Here is an 18,664-nt window from a genome sequence, read left to right on the forward strand (position 1 = left end):
GGAGAAAAGAGAACCCTAGTACACTGTTGCTGGTATTTTAAGTTGGTGCAGCTACTATGGAAAACAATGTGGCGCTAACTCAAACAACTAAAAATAGAACTACCATATGACCCAGCAATCCCACTGTTGGGTATATATTTGAAGAAAATAAAAACACTAATTCAAAAAGATATATGCACTCCAATGTTCATAGCAGCATTACTTCAATAGCCAAGATATGGAAGCAACTTAAGTGTCCATCAACAGATGAATGGATAAAAAGAATGTGGTATAAATATATATAATGAAACATTATTCGGCCATAAAAAAGAATTAAATTTTGCCATTGGCAATATGGTGGATGGACCTAGAGGGTATTATGCTTAGTGAAATAAGTCAGACAGAGAAAGACAAATACTCTATGTTATCACATATGTGGAATCTAAAAAACAAAACAAATCTAAATAAAAAACAGAAACAGACTCATAGATATAGAGAACAAACTAGCAGTTACCAATGGGGAGGAGGAGGTAGGGAAGGGCAAGACAGGTGTATGGGATTAAGAGTTACCAAATACCATGCATAAAATAAATAAGCAAAAAGGATACATTGTACAGAACAGGCAAATATAGCCATATTTTGTAATAATTTTAAATGAAGTATAATCTATAAAAATATTGAATCCCTATGTTGCACACCTGAAACTAATATAATATTGGAAATCAACTATACCTCAATAAAAAACAAAAGAGGAGACTAGGATAAATCAAGTACACCTTCAGTTTAGATGTAGGATTTAATACAGTATTAATTTCTTGGCTATTTTTTGAACTTAGCTTTAAAAACATGTATCCTGTAATAAAATGGTTGCCAGACTTTAATGTGCACAAGAATCACCTGGAGGGCTTCTTTTTTGGCTCAGCGGCCATGGCTCACCGGCCTAGCCGCTCTGCAGCATGTGGGATCTTCCCAGACCAGGGCACGAACCCGTGTCCCCTGCACTGGCAGGCGGACTCTCAACCACTGCACCACCAGGAAAGCCCCTGGAAGGCTTCCTAAAACACAGAATAAGTCAGTGAAACTATTCTATACGATACTGTAAGGGTGGTTATATGTTATACGTTTGTCAAACTCTATAGAATGTAAACAACTAAGAATGAAACCTAAACTCAACTAGGGACTCTGGGTGATGATGATGTGTCAATGCAGTTTCATCGATTATAGCAGATTTACTGCTCTGGTGTAGGATGCTGCTAATGGGGGGCTGTGTGGAGACAGGGAGTACCTGGGAGCTCTCCGAACTTTCAGCTCAATTTTGCTGTGAACCTAAAGCTTCTCTAAAAACAGAAAATCTATTTAAAAAACAAAAAATAGAGGAGGAGCTTCAAGATGGCGGAAGAGTAAGACACGGAGATCACCTTCTTCCCCACAAATACATCAGAAATACATCTACATATGGAACTGATCCTATAAAACACCTACTGGCAGAAGACCTCAGACCTCCCAAAAGGCAAGAAACTCCCCACGTACCTGAGGAGGGCAAAAGAAAAATGAAAAAACACAGACAAAAGAATAGGGACAGGACCTGCACCAGTGGGAGGGAGCTGTGAAGGAGGAAAGGTTTCCACACACTAGGAAGCCCCTTCGCGGGTGGAGACCGCGGGTGGCGGGGGGCGGGGGGAAGCTTCGGAGCCACGGAGGAGAGCACAGCAACAGGGGTGCGGAGGGCAAAGCAGACAGATTCCCGCACAGAGGATCAGTGCTGACCAGCACTCACCAGCCCGAGAGGCTTGTCTGCACACCCACAGGGACGTGCGGGGGCTGGGAGCTGAGGCTCGGGCTTCAGTCGGATCCCAGGGAGAGGACTGGGGTTGGCGGCGTGAACACAGCCTGAAGGGGTTAGTGCACGGCTAGCCGGGAGTGTGCCCGAGAAAAGGTCTGGACCTGCCGAAGAGGCAAGAGACTTTTTCTTCCCTCTTTGTTTCCTGATGCGCGAGGAGAGGGGATTAAGACCGCTGCTTAAAGGAGCTCCAGAGACGGGCGTGAGCTGCAGCTAACAGCGCGGACCCCAGAGATGGGCATGAGACGCTAAGGCTGCTGCTGCCGCCACCAAGAAGCCTGTGTGCGAGCACAGGTCACTATCCACACCTCCCCTCCCGGGAGCCTGTGCAGCTCGCCACTGCCAGGGTCACGTGATCCAGGGACAATGTCCCAGGAGAACGCACGGTGCGCCTCAGGCTGGTGCAACGTCACGCCGGCCTCTGCCGCCACAGGCTCGCCCCGCATCCGCACCCCTCCCTCCCCCCGGCCTGAGTGAGCCAGAGACCCCGAATCAGCTGCTCCTTTTTAACTCCGTCCTGTCTGAGCAAAGAACACACGCCCTCAGGTGACCTACATGCAGAGGCGGGTCCAAATCCAAAGCTGAACCCAGGGAGCTGTGTGAACAAAGAAGAGAAAGGGAAATTTCTCCCAGCAGCCTCAGGAGCAGCAGATTAAATCTCCCCAATCAACTTGAGGTAACCTGCATTTGTGGAATACCTGAATAGACACCAAATTATCCCAAATTGAGGAGGTGGACTTTGGGAGCAACTATATATATATATATATTTTTTTGTTGTTTGTTTGTTTGTTTTTCCCTTTTTCTCTTTTTGGGAGTGTGTATGTGTAGGTTTCTGTTTCTGATTTTGTCTGTATAATTTCACTTTTACCATTTTTCCTAGGGTTCTGTCTGTCTGGTTTTATTTTCGTAGTTTTTTTTTTTCTTTTTTTTTTTTTTTTGCGGTACACAGGCTTTTGCGGAACACAGGCTCCGGACGGGCAGGCTCAGCCGCCATGGCTCAAGGGCCTAGCCACTCCACAGCATGTGGGATCATCCCGGACTGGGACACAAACCTGTGTCCCCTGCATCAGCAGGTGGACTCTCAACCACTGTGCCACCAGGGAAGCCCCTTTCTTTTTTAGTATAGATTTTAGTACTTGTTATCATCGGTGGATTTATTTTTTGGTTTGGTTGCTCTCTTCTTTCTTTCATTCTTTTTTTTTTATTAGTTAAAAAACATTTTTTTAATAATTAGTTTTTATTTTACCTTCTTCTTTCTTTCTTTCTTTTTTTTCTCCCTTTTATTCTGAGCTATGTGGATGACAGGCTCTTGGTGCTCCAGCCAGGCATAAGGGCTGTGCCTCGGAGGTGGGAGAGCTAAGTTCAGGACACTGGTCCACAAGAGACCTCCCAGCTCCATGTAATATCAAACAGCGAAAATTTCCCCGAGATCTCCATCTCGATGCCAAGACCCAGCTCCAATCAATGACAAGCAAGCTACAGTGCTGGACACCCTATGCCAAACAACTAGCAAGACAGGAGTACAACCCCATCCACTAGCAGAGAGGCTGCCTAAAATCATAATAAGGCCACAGACACCCCAAAACACACCACCAAACGTGGACCTGCCCACCAGAAAGACAACATCTAGCCTCATCCACCAGGACACAGACACTAGTCTCCTCCACCAGAAAGCCTACACAACCCACTGAACCAACCTTAGCCACTGGGGACAGACACCAAAAACAACAGGAACTACGGACGTGCACCCTGCGAAAAGGAGACCCCCAAAACAGTAAGTTAAGCAAAATGAGAAGACAGAGAAATACACAGCAGATGAAGGAGCAAGGCAAAAACCCATGAAACCCAACAAATGAAGAGGAAATAGGCAGTCTACCCGAAAAAGAATTCAGAATAATGATAGTAAAGATGATCCAAAATCTTGGAAATAGAATTGAGAAAATACAAGAAACGTTTAACAAGGATCTAGACGAACTAAAGACCAAACAAACAATGATGAACAACACAATAAATGAAATTTAAAATTCTCTAGAAGGGATTAAAAGAAGAATAACTGAGGCATAAGAAAGGATGAGTGACCCTGAAGATAAAATAGTGGAAAAAAACTATCACAGAGCAGAATAAAGAATAAAAGAATGAAAAGAATTGAGGACAGTCTCAGAGACACCTGGGAAAACATTATACACATGAACATTCAAATTATAGGGGTCCCAGAAGAAGAAGAGAAAGAGAAAGGGACTGAGAAAATATTGAAAAGATTATAGTGGAAAACTTCCGTAATATGAGAAAGGAAATAGCTAATCAATCCAGGAAGCACAGGGAGTCCCATTAAGGATAAATACAAGGAGAAACACACCAAGACACATATTAATCAAACTATCAAAAATTAAATACAGAGAAAAAGTATTAAAAACAGCAAGGAAAAAACAACAAACACACAAAGGAATCCCCATAAGGTTAACAGCTGATTTTTCAGCAGAAACTCTGGAAGGCAGAAGGGAGTGACAGGACATATTTAAAGGGATGAAGGAGAAAAATCTACAACCAAGATTACTCTAACCACCAAAGATCTCATTCAGACTTGATGGAGAAATTAAAAACTTACAGACAAGCAAAAGCTAAGAGAATTCAGCACCACCAAACCACCTTTACAACAAATGCTAAAGGAACTTCTCTAGGCAGGAAACACAAGACAAGGAAAAGACCTACAATAACAAACCCAAAACAATTAAGAAAATGATAATAGGAACATACATATTGATAACTACATTAAATGTAAATGGATTAAATGCTCCAAACAAAAGACATAGACTGGCTGAATGGATACAAAAACAAGACCCATATATATGCTGTCTACAAGAGACCCACTTCAGACCTAAGGACACATACAGACTGAAAGTAAGGGGATGGAAAAAGATATTCCATGTAAATGGAAATCAAAAGAAAGCTGGAGTAGCAATTCTCATATCAGACAAATTAGACTTTAAAATAAAGACTACTACAAGAGACAAAGGAGGACACTACATAATGATCAAGAGGTCAATCCAAGAAGAAGATATAACAATTGTAAATATTTATGCACCCAACATAGGAGCACCTCAATACGTAAGGCAAATACTAACAGCCATAAAAGCATAAATCGACAGTAACACATTACAGTAGGGGACTTTAACACCCCACTTTCACCAATGGACAGATCATCCAAAATGAAAATAAATAAGGAAACACAAGCTTTAAATGATACATTAAACAAGATGGACTTAATTGATATTCGTAGGACATTCCATCCGAAAACAACAGAATACACATTTTTCTCAAGTGCTCATGCAACATTTTCCAGGATAGATCATATCTTGGGTCACAAATCAAGCCTTGGTAAATTTAAGAAAATTGAAATTGTATCAAGTATCTTTTCTGACCACAATGCTATGAGACTAGATATCAATTACAGGAAAACATCTGTAAAAAATATAAACACGTGGAGGCTGAACCATACATTACTAAATAACGAAGAGATCAGTGAAGAAATCAAAGATGCAATCAAAAAATACCTAGAAACCAATGACAATGAAAACACGACAACCCAAAACCTATGGGATGCAGCAAAAGCAGTTCTAAGAGGGAAGTTTATAGCAATACAATCCTACCTTAAGAAACAAGAAACATCTCAAATAAACACCCTAACCTTACACCTAAAGGAATTAGAGAAAGAGGAACAAGAAAACCCCAAAGTTCGCAGAAGGAAAGAAATCATAAAGATCAGATCAGAAATAAATGAAAAAGAAATGAAGGAAACAATAGCAAAGATGAATAAAACTAAAAGCTGGTTCTTTGAGAAGAGAAACAAAATTGATAAACCATTAGCCAGACTCATCAAGAAAAAAAGGGAGAAAATTCAAATCAATGGAATTAGAAATGAAAAAGGAGAAGGAACAACTGACTCTGCAGAAATACAAAGGATCATAAGAGATTACTACAAGCAACTATATACCAATAAAAAGGACAACCTGGAAGAATTGAACAAATTCTTTCAAATGCACAACCTTCCAAGACTGAACAAGGAAGTAATAGGAAATATGAACAGACAAATCACAGGAACTGAAATTGAAACTGTGATTAAAAATGTTCCAACAAACAAAAGCCCAGGACCAGATGGCTTCACAGGCGAATTCTATCAAATATTTAGAGAAGAGCTAACACCTATCCTTCTCAAACTCTTCCAAAATATAGCAGAGGGTGGAACACTCCCAAACTCATTCTAGGAGGCCACCATCACCCTGATACCAAAACCAGACAAAGATGCCACAAAGAAAGAAAACTACAGGCCAATATCACTGATCAACATAGATGCAAAAATCCTCAACAAAATCCTAACAAACAGAATCCAACAGCAGATTAAAAGGATCATACACCATGGTCAAGTGGGTTTTATTCCAGGAATGCAAGGATTCTTCAATATATGAAAATCAATCAATGTGACACACCATATTAACAAATTGAAGGAGAAAAACCATATGATCATCTCAATAGATGCAGAGAAAGCTTTAACAGAATTCAACACCCATTTATGATAAAAACCCTCAATGGTGAAAAACTGAAACCATTTCCAGTAAGATCAGGAACAAGACAAGGTTGCCCACTCTCACCACTATTATTCAACATACTTTTGGAATTTTATACCACAGCAGTCAGAGAAGAAAAAGAAATAAAAGGAATCCAAAGCAGAAAAGAAGAAGTAATGCTGTCACTGTTTGCAGATGACATGATACTATACATAGAGAATCCTAAAGATGCTACCGGAAAACTACTAGAGCTAATCAATGCAATTGGTAAAGTAGCAGGATACAAAATTAATGCACATAAATCTCTGGCATTCCTATACACTAATGATGAAAAATCTGAAAGTGAAATTAAGAAAACACTCCCATTTACCATTGCAACAAAAAGAATAAAATATCTAGGAATCAACCTACCTAAGGAGACAAAAGACCTGTATGCAGAAAATTATAAGACACTGATGAAATAAATTAAAGATGATGCAAATAGATGGAGAGACGTACCAATGTCTTGGATTGGAAGAATCAACATTGTGAAAATGACTATACTACCCAAGGCAATCTACTGATTCAATGCAATCCCTATCAAACTACCACTGGCATTTTTCACAGAACTAGAACAAAAAATTTTTAAATTTGTATGGAAACACAAAAGGCCCGTAATAGCCAAAAGAATCTTGAGAACAAAAAACGGAGCTGGAGGAATCAGGCTCCCTGACTTCAGAGTTTACTACAAAGCTACAGTAATCAAGACAGTATGGTACTGGCATAAAACAGAAAGAAAGATCAATGGAACAGGAGAGAAAGCCCAGAGATAAATGCAGGCCCATTGGTCATCTTATCTTTGATAAAGGAGGCATGAATATGCAGTGGAGAAAAGACCTCCTCTTCAATAAATGGTGCTGGGAAAACTGGACAGCTAAATGTGAAGGAATGAAATTAGAACACTCCCTAACACCATACACAAAAATAAACTGAAAATGGATTAGAGAGCTAAATGTAAGGCCAGACACTATCAAACTCTTAGAGGAAAACATAGGCAGAACACTCTATGACATAAATCACAGCAAGATCCTTTTTGACCCACCTCCTATAGAAATGGAAATAAAAACAAAAAGAAACAAATGGGACCTAATGAAACTTCAAAGCTTTTGCACAGCAAAGGAAACCATAAACAAGACCAAAAGACAACCCTCAGAATGGGAGAAAATATTTGCAAATGAAGCAACTGACAAAGGTTTAATCTCCAAAATTTACAAGTGGCACAGGCGGCTCAATATCAAAATAGGAAACAACCCAAGCCAAAAATGGGCAGAAGACCTAAATACACATTTCTCCAAAGAAGATATACAGACTGCCAACAAACACATGAAAGAATGCTCAAGATCATTAATCATTAGAGAAATGCAAATCAAAGCTACAATGCAATATCATCTCACACCAGTCAGAATGGCCATGATCAAAAAATCTAGAGACTATAAATGCTGGAGAGTGTGTGGAGAAAAGGGAACCCTCTTGCACTGTTGGTGGGAATGTAGATTGATAAAGCCACTATGGAGAACAGTATGGAGGTTCCTTAAAAAACTACAAATAGAAGTACCATATGACCCAGCAATCCCACTACTGGGCATATACCCTGAGAAAACCAAAATTCAAAGAGTCATGTACCAAAATGTTCATTGTAGCTCTGTTTACAATAGCCAGGACATGGAAGCAATCTATGTGTCCATTGGCAGATGAATGGATAAAGAAGAGGTGGCACATATATATGATGGAATATTACTCAGCCATAAAAGGAAACGAAATTGAGTTATTTGTAGTGAGGTGGATGGACCTAGAGTATGTCATACAGAGTGAAGTAAGTCAGAAAGAGAAAAACAAAAACCATGTGCTAACACATATATATATAGAATCTAAAAAAAAAAAAAAAAAGGTCATGAAGAACCTAGGGGCAGGACAGCAATAAAGACGCAGACATATAGAATGGACTTGAGGACACGGGGAGGGGGAAGGGTAAGCTGGGACTGAGTGAGAGAGTGGCATGGACATATATACACTACCAAATGTAAAATAGATAGCTAGTGGGAAGCAGCTGCATAGCACAGGGAGACCAGCTCGGTGCTTTGTGACCACCTAGAGGGGTGGGATAGGGAGGGTAGGAGGGAGGGAGATGCAAGAGGGAAGAAGTATGGGGACATATGTATGTGTATAACTGATTCACTTTGTTATAAAGCAAAAACTAACACACCATTGTAAAGCAGTTATACTCCAATAAAGATGTTAAATAAATAAATAAATGAAGTAGCTGGCCATAGTACCTAATAAACTACAGGATCCTCATGGGATTATTATATCCTAGTAAACAGTACTGGTACAAAACTCCTCTTTGATACGTAAAGCCCTCTCATATGTTTAAAATATTGTACTTTTCCAAGACTACATGGAATGTTTATGAGTCTTCCAGTGAATAAACTGCAACTGTGATTCAGTTTCTTATTACATTCAAAATGTTTCCAACTATGCAAGGTAGTGGATTTTGCAAAGTGGGGGACTGTGTTATGATGGTGTTATAATTACTAAATCATCATCTAATGCTGGAACCATCATCAATTAGAGTATACTCTTATAAGTGTTGTAAATGATACACCCCTGAGAGGTTCAAACATTAGAAACACAGTTTTTCACAGATATTCCTGTCAGGAGCCAACTACATTGGCCTATTAAATCAAGAAGTTGAAATAAATAAATAAGGAAATAGAGCAAATGAATAAATTATAATGAACATATTTCAATTTATTTTAATGTTATACATTACTGATCTATGAAAAGTCTAGGAATTCATAAATAAGAATGCAGAAATAATATGTCCTCTGAGGAACTGAGATGAGAAATATGAATCTTTTTGAATTAAGGGGCTAAAAAATATAGGTAGCTCCAGGTTGTTGTTGCTGTTTGTTTTTTCATTCTTCTGTTTGTTTATAAACACCACAGACACCTTCTCCTAGGAGACACCTCTTTTTCCTGTACATGGGTGCTGTGGGGATCTGGGAACATGTCAACCATCTCAGAATACAGCTTCAATCCAGGTGGTTTCAAAACTCATAGCCACTTGCTTACGCTCTTACAAGTAACATTCAGAAACTGCATGCTACATACGCAGTATTTCTAGAAACCTAGCAAATAGCAACAATATAAAGAGTTTATTTATATCCAAATAGGAAAATACAATGGAAAAACAACACTGCACAGGCTCATATCTATATGCCATTCAGTTTGATTATTCATTTATGGGGCATCAACATTTAGTTTCCATGTATTAAAAAGTTCTATTCATTTCATGTATAATATTATTGTAAAGACATTATAAATGGATTATTATATTGCATGTTGACTCTAACTCCAGCACTCATAATAATTTTTTTTTTTTTTTTGCGGTACGCGGTCCTCTCACCGCCGTGGCCTCTCCCGTTGCGGAACACAGGCTCCGGACGCGCAGGCTCAGCGGCCATGGCTCACGGGCCCAGCCGCTCCGCCGGCATGTGGGATCTTCCCGGACTGGGACACGAACCCATGTCCCCTACATCAGCAGGTGGACTCCCAACCACTGCGCCACCAGGGAAGCCCAATAATGACTTTTATATGTCCACCAAGCAAGTATCGTCACCTTCTTTAACAGAAACAAACAAATTCTGGATGAGCACATGGCCACCAACCTAAATGGCCTTTTCCTGCCTCCCTACAACTTAGCTAGGCATGTGACCTAGTTCTGGCAAATAGAATACAATGACACAGCTGCCATTACTTCCTAGATAAACTCCTAAAGAGCAATGCCTGTGAGTCACTGGGTAATCTTCCCTGTTCCTCCTGCTGGAAGGTGGTAATAACAGGAAAAGGCTGTTTTGTTTTGTTTTTTTTGCGGTACGCGGGCCTCTCACTGTTGTGGCCTCTCCCGTTGCGGAGCACAGGCTCCGGACGCGCAGGCTCAGCGGCCATGGCTCACGGGCCTAGCCGCTCCGCGGCATGTGGGATCTTCCTGGACCGGGGCACAAACCCGTGTCCCCTGCATCGGCAGGTGGACTCTCAACCACTGCGCCACCAGGGAAGCCCAGGAAAAGGCTTTTTGAAAGAGAGGCGGCTCCATATTTAGGAGATGGTAGAAGTAGTTCACCAGCACTGTACCTTGCTTCTAGTCTGCTATGGGAAAAGGGGTAAACTTGTGTAAGACACTGTTCTTGGTCTAACTAAACCTCTTTCCTTTCCCCTTCCTTCACAGGCATCAGGTCTGCATTGAAGTCTGAAGGCTAACACGCCTCTTCCTTATCATTCACAGGCTTTTCTACTAAAAAAAATTTGCACGACTAATCTTTTCTTTGTGTATGCTTCTTTGAGGCTCCAGCTGATACATTGAATGCTGTCTCCTTTCCTTGAGGTATAAAGAATCACTTACTATGGCACTATTTCTACTATGTCTTTACTATTACTAAGAATTGTTGACTATGAGCTATATTTCTACAACATTAAATAAAGTACAGATTGATTTGGAAGATCAAGAGGACAAAAAATTGATTTTAATTAAACCTGGACTAAACAGAATGACTTTTTTTCCCCCTGAGAAATGTATGAGATGATATTCTTGTCCAGCAAATAGAACCAATGACTCTATTTGTTTCTTAAGTTTTATGGTCAGTCCTAGATCCTCATTCTGACACTTGATTGTCACTGCAAAACTGTGTAGACATCACATAGAAGGTACCAAAAGTGAAAATTTCATGGCCTTCCAGGTGTTTGCTAGTGAGGAAATCCTGATAATCCAGTTAAGGAAGGAATCCAGAATATCATTTAGGAAAGTGACACTTAACTGGCTTAAAATTTTTCTTTTTCGTTTTGGAGATGAACTGTCAAAACATCCAAAAATACCTAGAAGTTTAAAATGTGTTTTTATTTTCTTATTCCAATGTTTGCATTTATGTTTTAGGGGAAAACCGTCACCAGATGTCTGGGTTTAACAAAAAAAATTGGCACTAATATTGTTTCTATTCAGCTGAAACTATAAGAAGTGAAAACTTACCTCTTCTGCATGTATTCCACATAGCTTGTTTCCTGACAAGAGTTTGTGTTTCAAGCTTTTATTCTGAAGAAAGAAACATAGTTTTATTGCTAAGAAGTTATAAAATATTAAAAATTTCCTTAAATATGTCAGCAGTATTTCTCTATGTCTTGTTCACAGATAAGTCCTTCATGATATGAGATGTAGTGGATTTGCAATAAATTGAGTTGAATCTGTAATGTAAAAGAATGTTTCCTTTATTTAATAAAAAATCTGATGTATTAGCATTAACACATTTATTAGAAAATATGGAACTTTCTTTGGTCTTACATTTAACTCTGTTTTATTATATTCATGTATGTTGTCTTATAAAATAATTTTAGTTTCAAATGTGTAGTTGGTACTAGTTTCTTAAAGCACCCCTCTAAACAGCAAACATTTATTTCTACCATCATCTGGATGCTGGTCACCTTGGAATCTAGTCTAATATAGTCACAGACACTCTAGGGTCTGAATTTCCTTTAAATGTTATGGGTTTAGAGTCCACTTATATTCCTGACACCTGTGCATTGCACTCAAAGTGCTTCTTGATGCTCAGAAACTATTTCTTCTTCCAGGCCTCAAAAGTGTACTCTATTTGCTGGACTTTCATAGAAAGAATATTACTTGTTACTTTAGAAATGGAAGCAAAGTGTTAGCCATCTGAATCTAAACTCTTACAGTGAGTCAATTATATATCCCTCATTACACTCAGGCTTTTGTTTGTCCCATAACTGAGTACCTACTCTTCTTTTAGACAGGCAGGCTAAAGGAGAGCAGAAAACTTTGTAAAACCCACAGGATTTAGACTTTGTACTGTCTCTACAGGAGCAAACAATGTAATGGAAAGTACATCTCATATATAATGGCTCTAAAGAGAGTCAATTTGATGAGCATCATAAGCAAATTGAATTAAATTTATGCAGCGTGAATGAATAACTGAATGAATGAATACATCAAATTTAAGACTTCTTCTTCATCAGTACTTTTTTTTTTTTTTTTTAGGTTCCGTATACATGCGTTAGCATACGGTATTTGTTGATCTCTTTCTGACTTACTGCACTGTTACTGATGAACCTAGTGGCAGGACAGGAGTAAAGACATAGACATAGATAATGGACTTGAGGACACAGAGGGGAGGGAGAAGCTGGGGCGAAGTGAGAGTAGCATCGACATATATACACTACCAAATGTAAAATAGCTAATGGGAAGCAGCAGCATAGCACAGGGAGATCAGCTCAGTGCTTTGCAACGACTTAGAGGGGTGGGATAGGGAGGGTGGGAGGGAGGCTCAAGAGGGAGGGGTTATGGGATGTATGTATGCATATGGCTGATTCACTTTGTTGTGTGGCAGAGGCTAGTGTAGTATTGTGAAGCAGTTATACTTCAATAAAGATACATTAAAAATAAATAAATAAAATGTACAAAAAAAAAAAAGACTTCTTCACACACAATTCTCACCTGATTATGCACACCATTTCCTATTTTATTTTCCTGTCATGCAGATAGTGGGTACAGCTGCCTCAGTTTGAAAGAATCCTTTGTCTAACTTTTCCTCCTTAGCTAAGAGTTGAAATTGTAAAAAACTTACTTAGAATTTTAATACCTTGAAATGTTTTACACAAATGAGGAGTTATCTTGATTCACTTAGTAATTTTTTTTTGCAAATATTTGTACTCATTATACAACAAAACACAAGATTAAGGTTTTTAAAGAGTATTTAATGTACAGTATTCCTGTATTTAAAAGCTCATAAACTATAATAACGAGATACATATTGATGTTCTAACTCTGCAGTGTTGCTCAGTCTGTAGGTTAAAAAAAATACCCTAAGTTTCCTTCTGTACATTTCTATTTATGATATTTTTGACATGTGTAATCTTAATATTTTTTTATTAAAATTGTCTATTTTTCTTTTTTGATTTCTCTTATTGTTTTTGTACATAAGGGATATATCTTTACTATCTCTAGAGATCTGTTATTCACTTTGATTTTCATCATTTTTATGGCTATAGTTTTTTAGTGGAAAGATGGGTGAAATTCAAATAAGGTCTATAGTTTGTTTACTAATATTGTATTAATGTTAATTTTCTGGCTTAATAATTGTAGTATCATTGTATGATGTTACATTAGAGGTTTGGGGTAAAGGTACATGAGAACATTCTGTATTAATTTGCTACTCCAATGTTTGTAATGTCTTTTTGGATCTGACAGTTAAAGCACAAGCAAAAAAATAGCAAGTGGGACTGCATCAAACTAAATAACTTCTGCATAGCAAAAGAAACCATCAACAAGTAAAAAGAAAACCTACGAAATGGTGGAAAAAAAAAAGTTGCAAACCATATATTTGATGATAAGGGGTTAATATCTAAAACATGTAAAGAACTCATATAACTCAATAGCAAAAAAAAAAATAATAATAATAACCTAATTAAAAAATGGACAAAGGACCTGAATAGACATTTCTCCAAAGAAGATATAGAAAAGGTCAACAGGTACATGAAAAAATCCTCAACATCACTAGTCATTAGGGAAAAGCAGATTGAAATGATAAAATATCACTTCATGCCTGTTAGAATGGCCATCACCAAAAAGACAAGAGATAAATGCTGGCATGAATGCAGAGAAAAGGGAATCTTTGTGCACTTCTGGTGGAATTGTAAATTGCTACAGCCACTATGAAAACAGTATGGAGGATACTCAAAAAATTAAAAATAGAACTACCATAAGATCCAGCAATTCCACTTCTTGGAATATAACCAAAGAAAAAGAAAACATTAACTTGAAAAGATATCTGTACACACACACCCCCACCCCACCCCGTGTTCATAGCAGCAATATTTACAGTAGCCAAGACATGGAAACAACCTAAGTGTCCACTGATGGATGAATGAACAGAGACGCTGTGATATATATGTATGTAAAACAGCCATTAAAATGAGGAAATACTACCATTAGTAACAACATGGATGAAATCTGAAGGAAGATAAGTCAGATAGAGAAACTAAATAAAAAGAACCAAACTCACAGATTTATGATTACCAAGGTGAAGGGTACAAGGAGGGGTAATTGGAGGAAGGTGGTCAAGAGGTACAAATTTCCAGTTATAAGATAAATATGTTCTAGGGACGTAATGTCCAGCATGATAACTATAGCTAACACTGATGTATGATATATAGAAAAATTGTTAAGAGAGAAAATCCTAAGAGCTCTGATCACAAGGAAAATATTCTTCCTTCTTTCTTTCTTTGCTTTTTACTGTATCTATATGAGAAGATGGATGGGCTAAACCTACCATGGTCATCATTTCACAATATATGTAAATCAAACCATCATGATATACGCCTTAAATTATACAGTGATGTATGTCAATTATTTCGCAATAAAACTGGGAGCAGTTATCTCAAAATAGAAAGTTAAAATAGCTAAAAAATGAAATTAAGATAAATGAAATTGAGACAAGATTAGTGAAGTACATCTAATATGAGGCCTTATGTGTTAACACAAACCATCCATACATGAGTAAATTTATTAGAAATGATAATAAAGTTAATAACATATCTCAGAATTGATGTATGTAATCTATACTACTTAAAATTTGCATCTTCAGTTAAAAGTTTTTATTCCCTTTTTTCTTTTTCCTTCTTTCTTCCTTCCTTTCTTTAATTTATTTTTCTTTCTTTCTTTTCCTTTTGTTCATTCTGTTCAATGCTGAAGTGATAGATAAAGCAGTGAATATTTCTCTTCAAATATGTGTGATAGACTTGGACCATGCAACTGGATTAGCACAAGGAAGATTGTCCTACATGGATATCCTGTGGCCACAACACAAATGAGCAGTGATTATGTTGTCTGTCCACAGTCTGCTGTGGCAGTTGATAATTCTGGGCAACTGTGTAAACAATATGTTTCCATTAAGATAAATGTCATTTCCAGAGCTTAAGAATTAGACTATTTCACTATTTTGAAATAAATCCAGAAATGAGGATAATTAACTATAATCACCCATAATGGGGCCAATTGTCGGATACAAGGAAGACTTATCAAGGCCCTTATTGAGATAGTTCTTAGCTGGCATGTTTTTCAGAAACATGGATGGCACAGAACATTGGAGAGGGAATGCTGATTCTCAGACAATTCACTGATTTAACCTTTCTACTCAACGTTAGTGATCATATTCTTCTTTAATCCCAGAAAGAATTGACTTGTTATCATTTAGGCATTAAGATCATAGTCTTGGGCTTCCCTGGTGGCGCAGTTGTTGGGAGTCCGCCTGCCGATGCAGGGGACGCGAGTTCGTGCCCCAGTCCGGGAAGATCCCACATGCCGCGGAGTGGCTGGGCCCGTGAGCCATGGCCGCTGAGCCTGCGCATCCGGAGCCTGTGCTCCGCAACGGGAGAGGCCACGGCAGTGAGAGGCCCACGTACCACAAAAAAAAAAAAAAGAAAAAAAAAAAAGAACATAGCCTTTACAGTTTAATCAGACTTGTATCATTTTATCTACCTTCTAAACAATGGATCTCATCCCTATCAAACTTAATGGTACTTTTACAAGGTCTAAAATAACAATGTACACATGTAATTATGCCCCAAATGCTAGGCTCCAATAATGATTATGCCTCGCTTGAGGGGACATAAGAAAAAGTAGATTAAAAGAATTATAAAATGTTTAGATGTCTGTTTTTCTTGCCTGTCATACTTTTACTATCCCTTCTTCTAATAATTGTACCTTGCTTTTTCTTGTGAAAAATATTTTTCCATGCTAATTCCGCGTGGCTTGTGTGACACTAACTTTACCCACTCTATCAAGGCAAAGGATGAAACTCAAGCTCAGCCAATCAGAGGCTTGATCCAGAGTTGGTAAAGTTAACATAAAAGTTGCTGGTGAGACTCAAATAAAAAACTCTCATTTTCAAGAATTATTGAGGAAAATGTGCCGAGGGTCATCACTATGTCAGAACTCACCTGAGACTGAATATAACATAGAAAAAGAACACACGAGTATAGAGAAATACTGAATTCTACTGATGTTCTTGGTTCTTCTCCCCTGTTCTACACTTGCCTGAAGCTAGTGTGTATACGCCTGGATTTTTCAGCTACATGCTTCTAGCACCAGCTGCTCTGTTCTCTTGACACCATACTTAAATCTTTTTTTCCACCTATCCCTACATAATCGTTAATTCTGTCACTGCCCTAAGATTCAGAGTAGCCACTCCCTCCAACAACAAAAAACAAACATCCAAGCTTATATCTAATGCTCATGCTTATCAGGATATGAGCAGAGAATATATCCACCTATTTTGGCTTCTCTAAATAAAAGGCAGGCTCTGCTTACTACCCACTAAAGGAATGTCTCTCAGTTGGATTCTGTACAAATTTGGGGTGGCTTAAAACAAATGTCCCTACAGCCTTCTTAGGAACCCAGCTTCTTGGGAATCTACCTAAAATGCCATTTAATATCTCCCCTTATCTCTATGATAAAACTCAAACTCAAATCTGATAGTAACAAAATATTTTTAATAGTTAGATCTGCTAATCTAGCTTTGATTTTTGCCTGGGAACTTAAAACATAACATTTTCAGTATAGCTTACTTGGTAGCTCAAACCCAACAGACATTCTGGGTTACAAAACAGAAAGAGATATAAATCTCTATAATCTTGCAATACGTAAATGTAAAAATTCCAAAATTACTAGGAGTTTCCATTTTACATTGTTCTTTCAAATGAAATTAGGTATTAATCAGGATTTTTGCTTGCAAATAATAGAAACCAATAATGGCTAAATCAAGCAAAGCATGAATTTATTGTGAAGATTTCATGTAGGATAAAGAGAAAACTTGGGGAATAAGGTTCAGAAAATAGGCAAGAACCAAGTAGGAGGAGGTATCCATAATTATAAGACAGGAATAGTTACTGTGACAGTTGAATGAGAGGCTGTAAATCAGTGTACTTAATTACAAGGTGGGTTGATGAGGTCTCAATGAATTTTCATGGTAAAAGTCAAAATCTGGGGATACTTAGGATTGTCAAATATAATAAATAATGTAAATGTGTTTGTCACATTATTTTCTGGACTTAAATAAAATATACGACTGCTGCCAGGCAGCTGAAAACATGTGTTAATGTCTCCAAAGTGCAATTAAGTATAAACCAAAAGTAAAAACACCTGCAAGTGGTATTCAAAATAAAACCAGAGATTTCTGCGTCTCACTGCAGGAAGCATCTCCTATTTTAAAACGTCCTAAAACTGTGCATAAACCACTATATATGAATGCTTCAGAGCCACATTTGTTTCAATTTAAATGTGTTTTTAAAATGCCTGAAAAATGGACATGTCCTTTCAAATACGGTTGCAACTGGAAAACTTATAACCCATATAAAGAAAAGCAATAGAGTTTAGGGGTAAGATGTGACTTAAATACTTTGCTTCTAAAATATTGGCAGATGTTATAATATTTTATAAATTCCCTAACAGTCTCCTTCTGAGAACAGCTCAGGAAATGGATGGGTTACTGGACTGAAATCTAAACAATGAATGCGTATTTCATCAATTCTTGGGATGCACAATTTTTTCTCTTTTTAATGTTTCTAAAATCAGGACGTGATCTACAACATTATGCACTTTTCATTTAGTATTTATGGTTCCCTCTACCCCAAGAAGTTGTTAAGTCACAATCCACTTTAACGATTGATGACTCCTTAAAATTTAAAGATTATTTCTGTTTTAAAATAAGGGGTGAAGAGATCAATAAAGGGGAGAAACACTCAGCTGCATAGGAACTAGGGAAAATAAGAAATTTGTATAAGGTCTTTTTATTTATTCTAAGCCACACAGAAGGAAAAAGTAGAATTTCAAAATGGATAAAGATAAAATTGTCTATAAAATAGTTTCAAGTCGATAATGGAGAAAAAGGCCAAAGGGAATTAGCCACCTATATATATTAAAATAAAAATACAGAGCTTTAGGCCTTTGGTCAAAAAAAAAAACCCTTAGATATTCTCTTTTAAATTATAGTAAAATATAATATAGGCAGCAAGAAAGATACTTCGTTGAAAACCAAATATTTACACTACTTTTTAAAAATCATTCCTTTGTTTAAATATAATGTTATGATTTAAAATCTATATGTGGACTCGTTTCTACTTTAATTAAGATTTACATTTTTACAGAAAGATTTAGAATTGAGTAGACATGAGTGATAGG

The 18,664-nt window shown here is 37.7% G+C and overlaps 1 protein-coding gene across 4 annotated transcripts in view; it reads right to left on the minus strand.

Annotated features, from left to right (window-relative positions):
- The window catches only part of LUZP2 (leucine zipper protein 2), a 445,406-nt gene that overhangs the window by 108,264 nt on the left and 318,478 nt on the right, over positions 1 to 18,664 (minus strand). For 3 of the 4 annotated variants that reach the window (XM_030864854.2, XM_060303404.1, XM_030864855.2), the window contains one exon: positions 11,444 to 11,506. The exons of the other annotated variant lie outside the window; for it this stretch is intronic. In XM_030864854.2, the coding sequence (XP_030720714.1) occupies positions 11,444 to 11,506 (63 nt within the window). The remainder of the gene's footprint in view (positions 1 to 11,443; positions 11,507 to 18,664) is intronic. 4 annotated transcript variants of the gene reach the window in all.

This window comes from Globicephala melas, chromosome 8 (assembly GCF_963455315.2).
Source record: "Globicephala melas chromosome 8, mGloMel1.2, whole genome shotgun sequence".
NCBI classification, from domain to species: Eukaryota; Metazoa; Chordata; class Mammalia; order Artiodactyla; family Delphinidae; genus Globicephala; species Globicephala melas.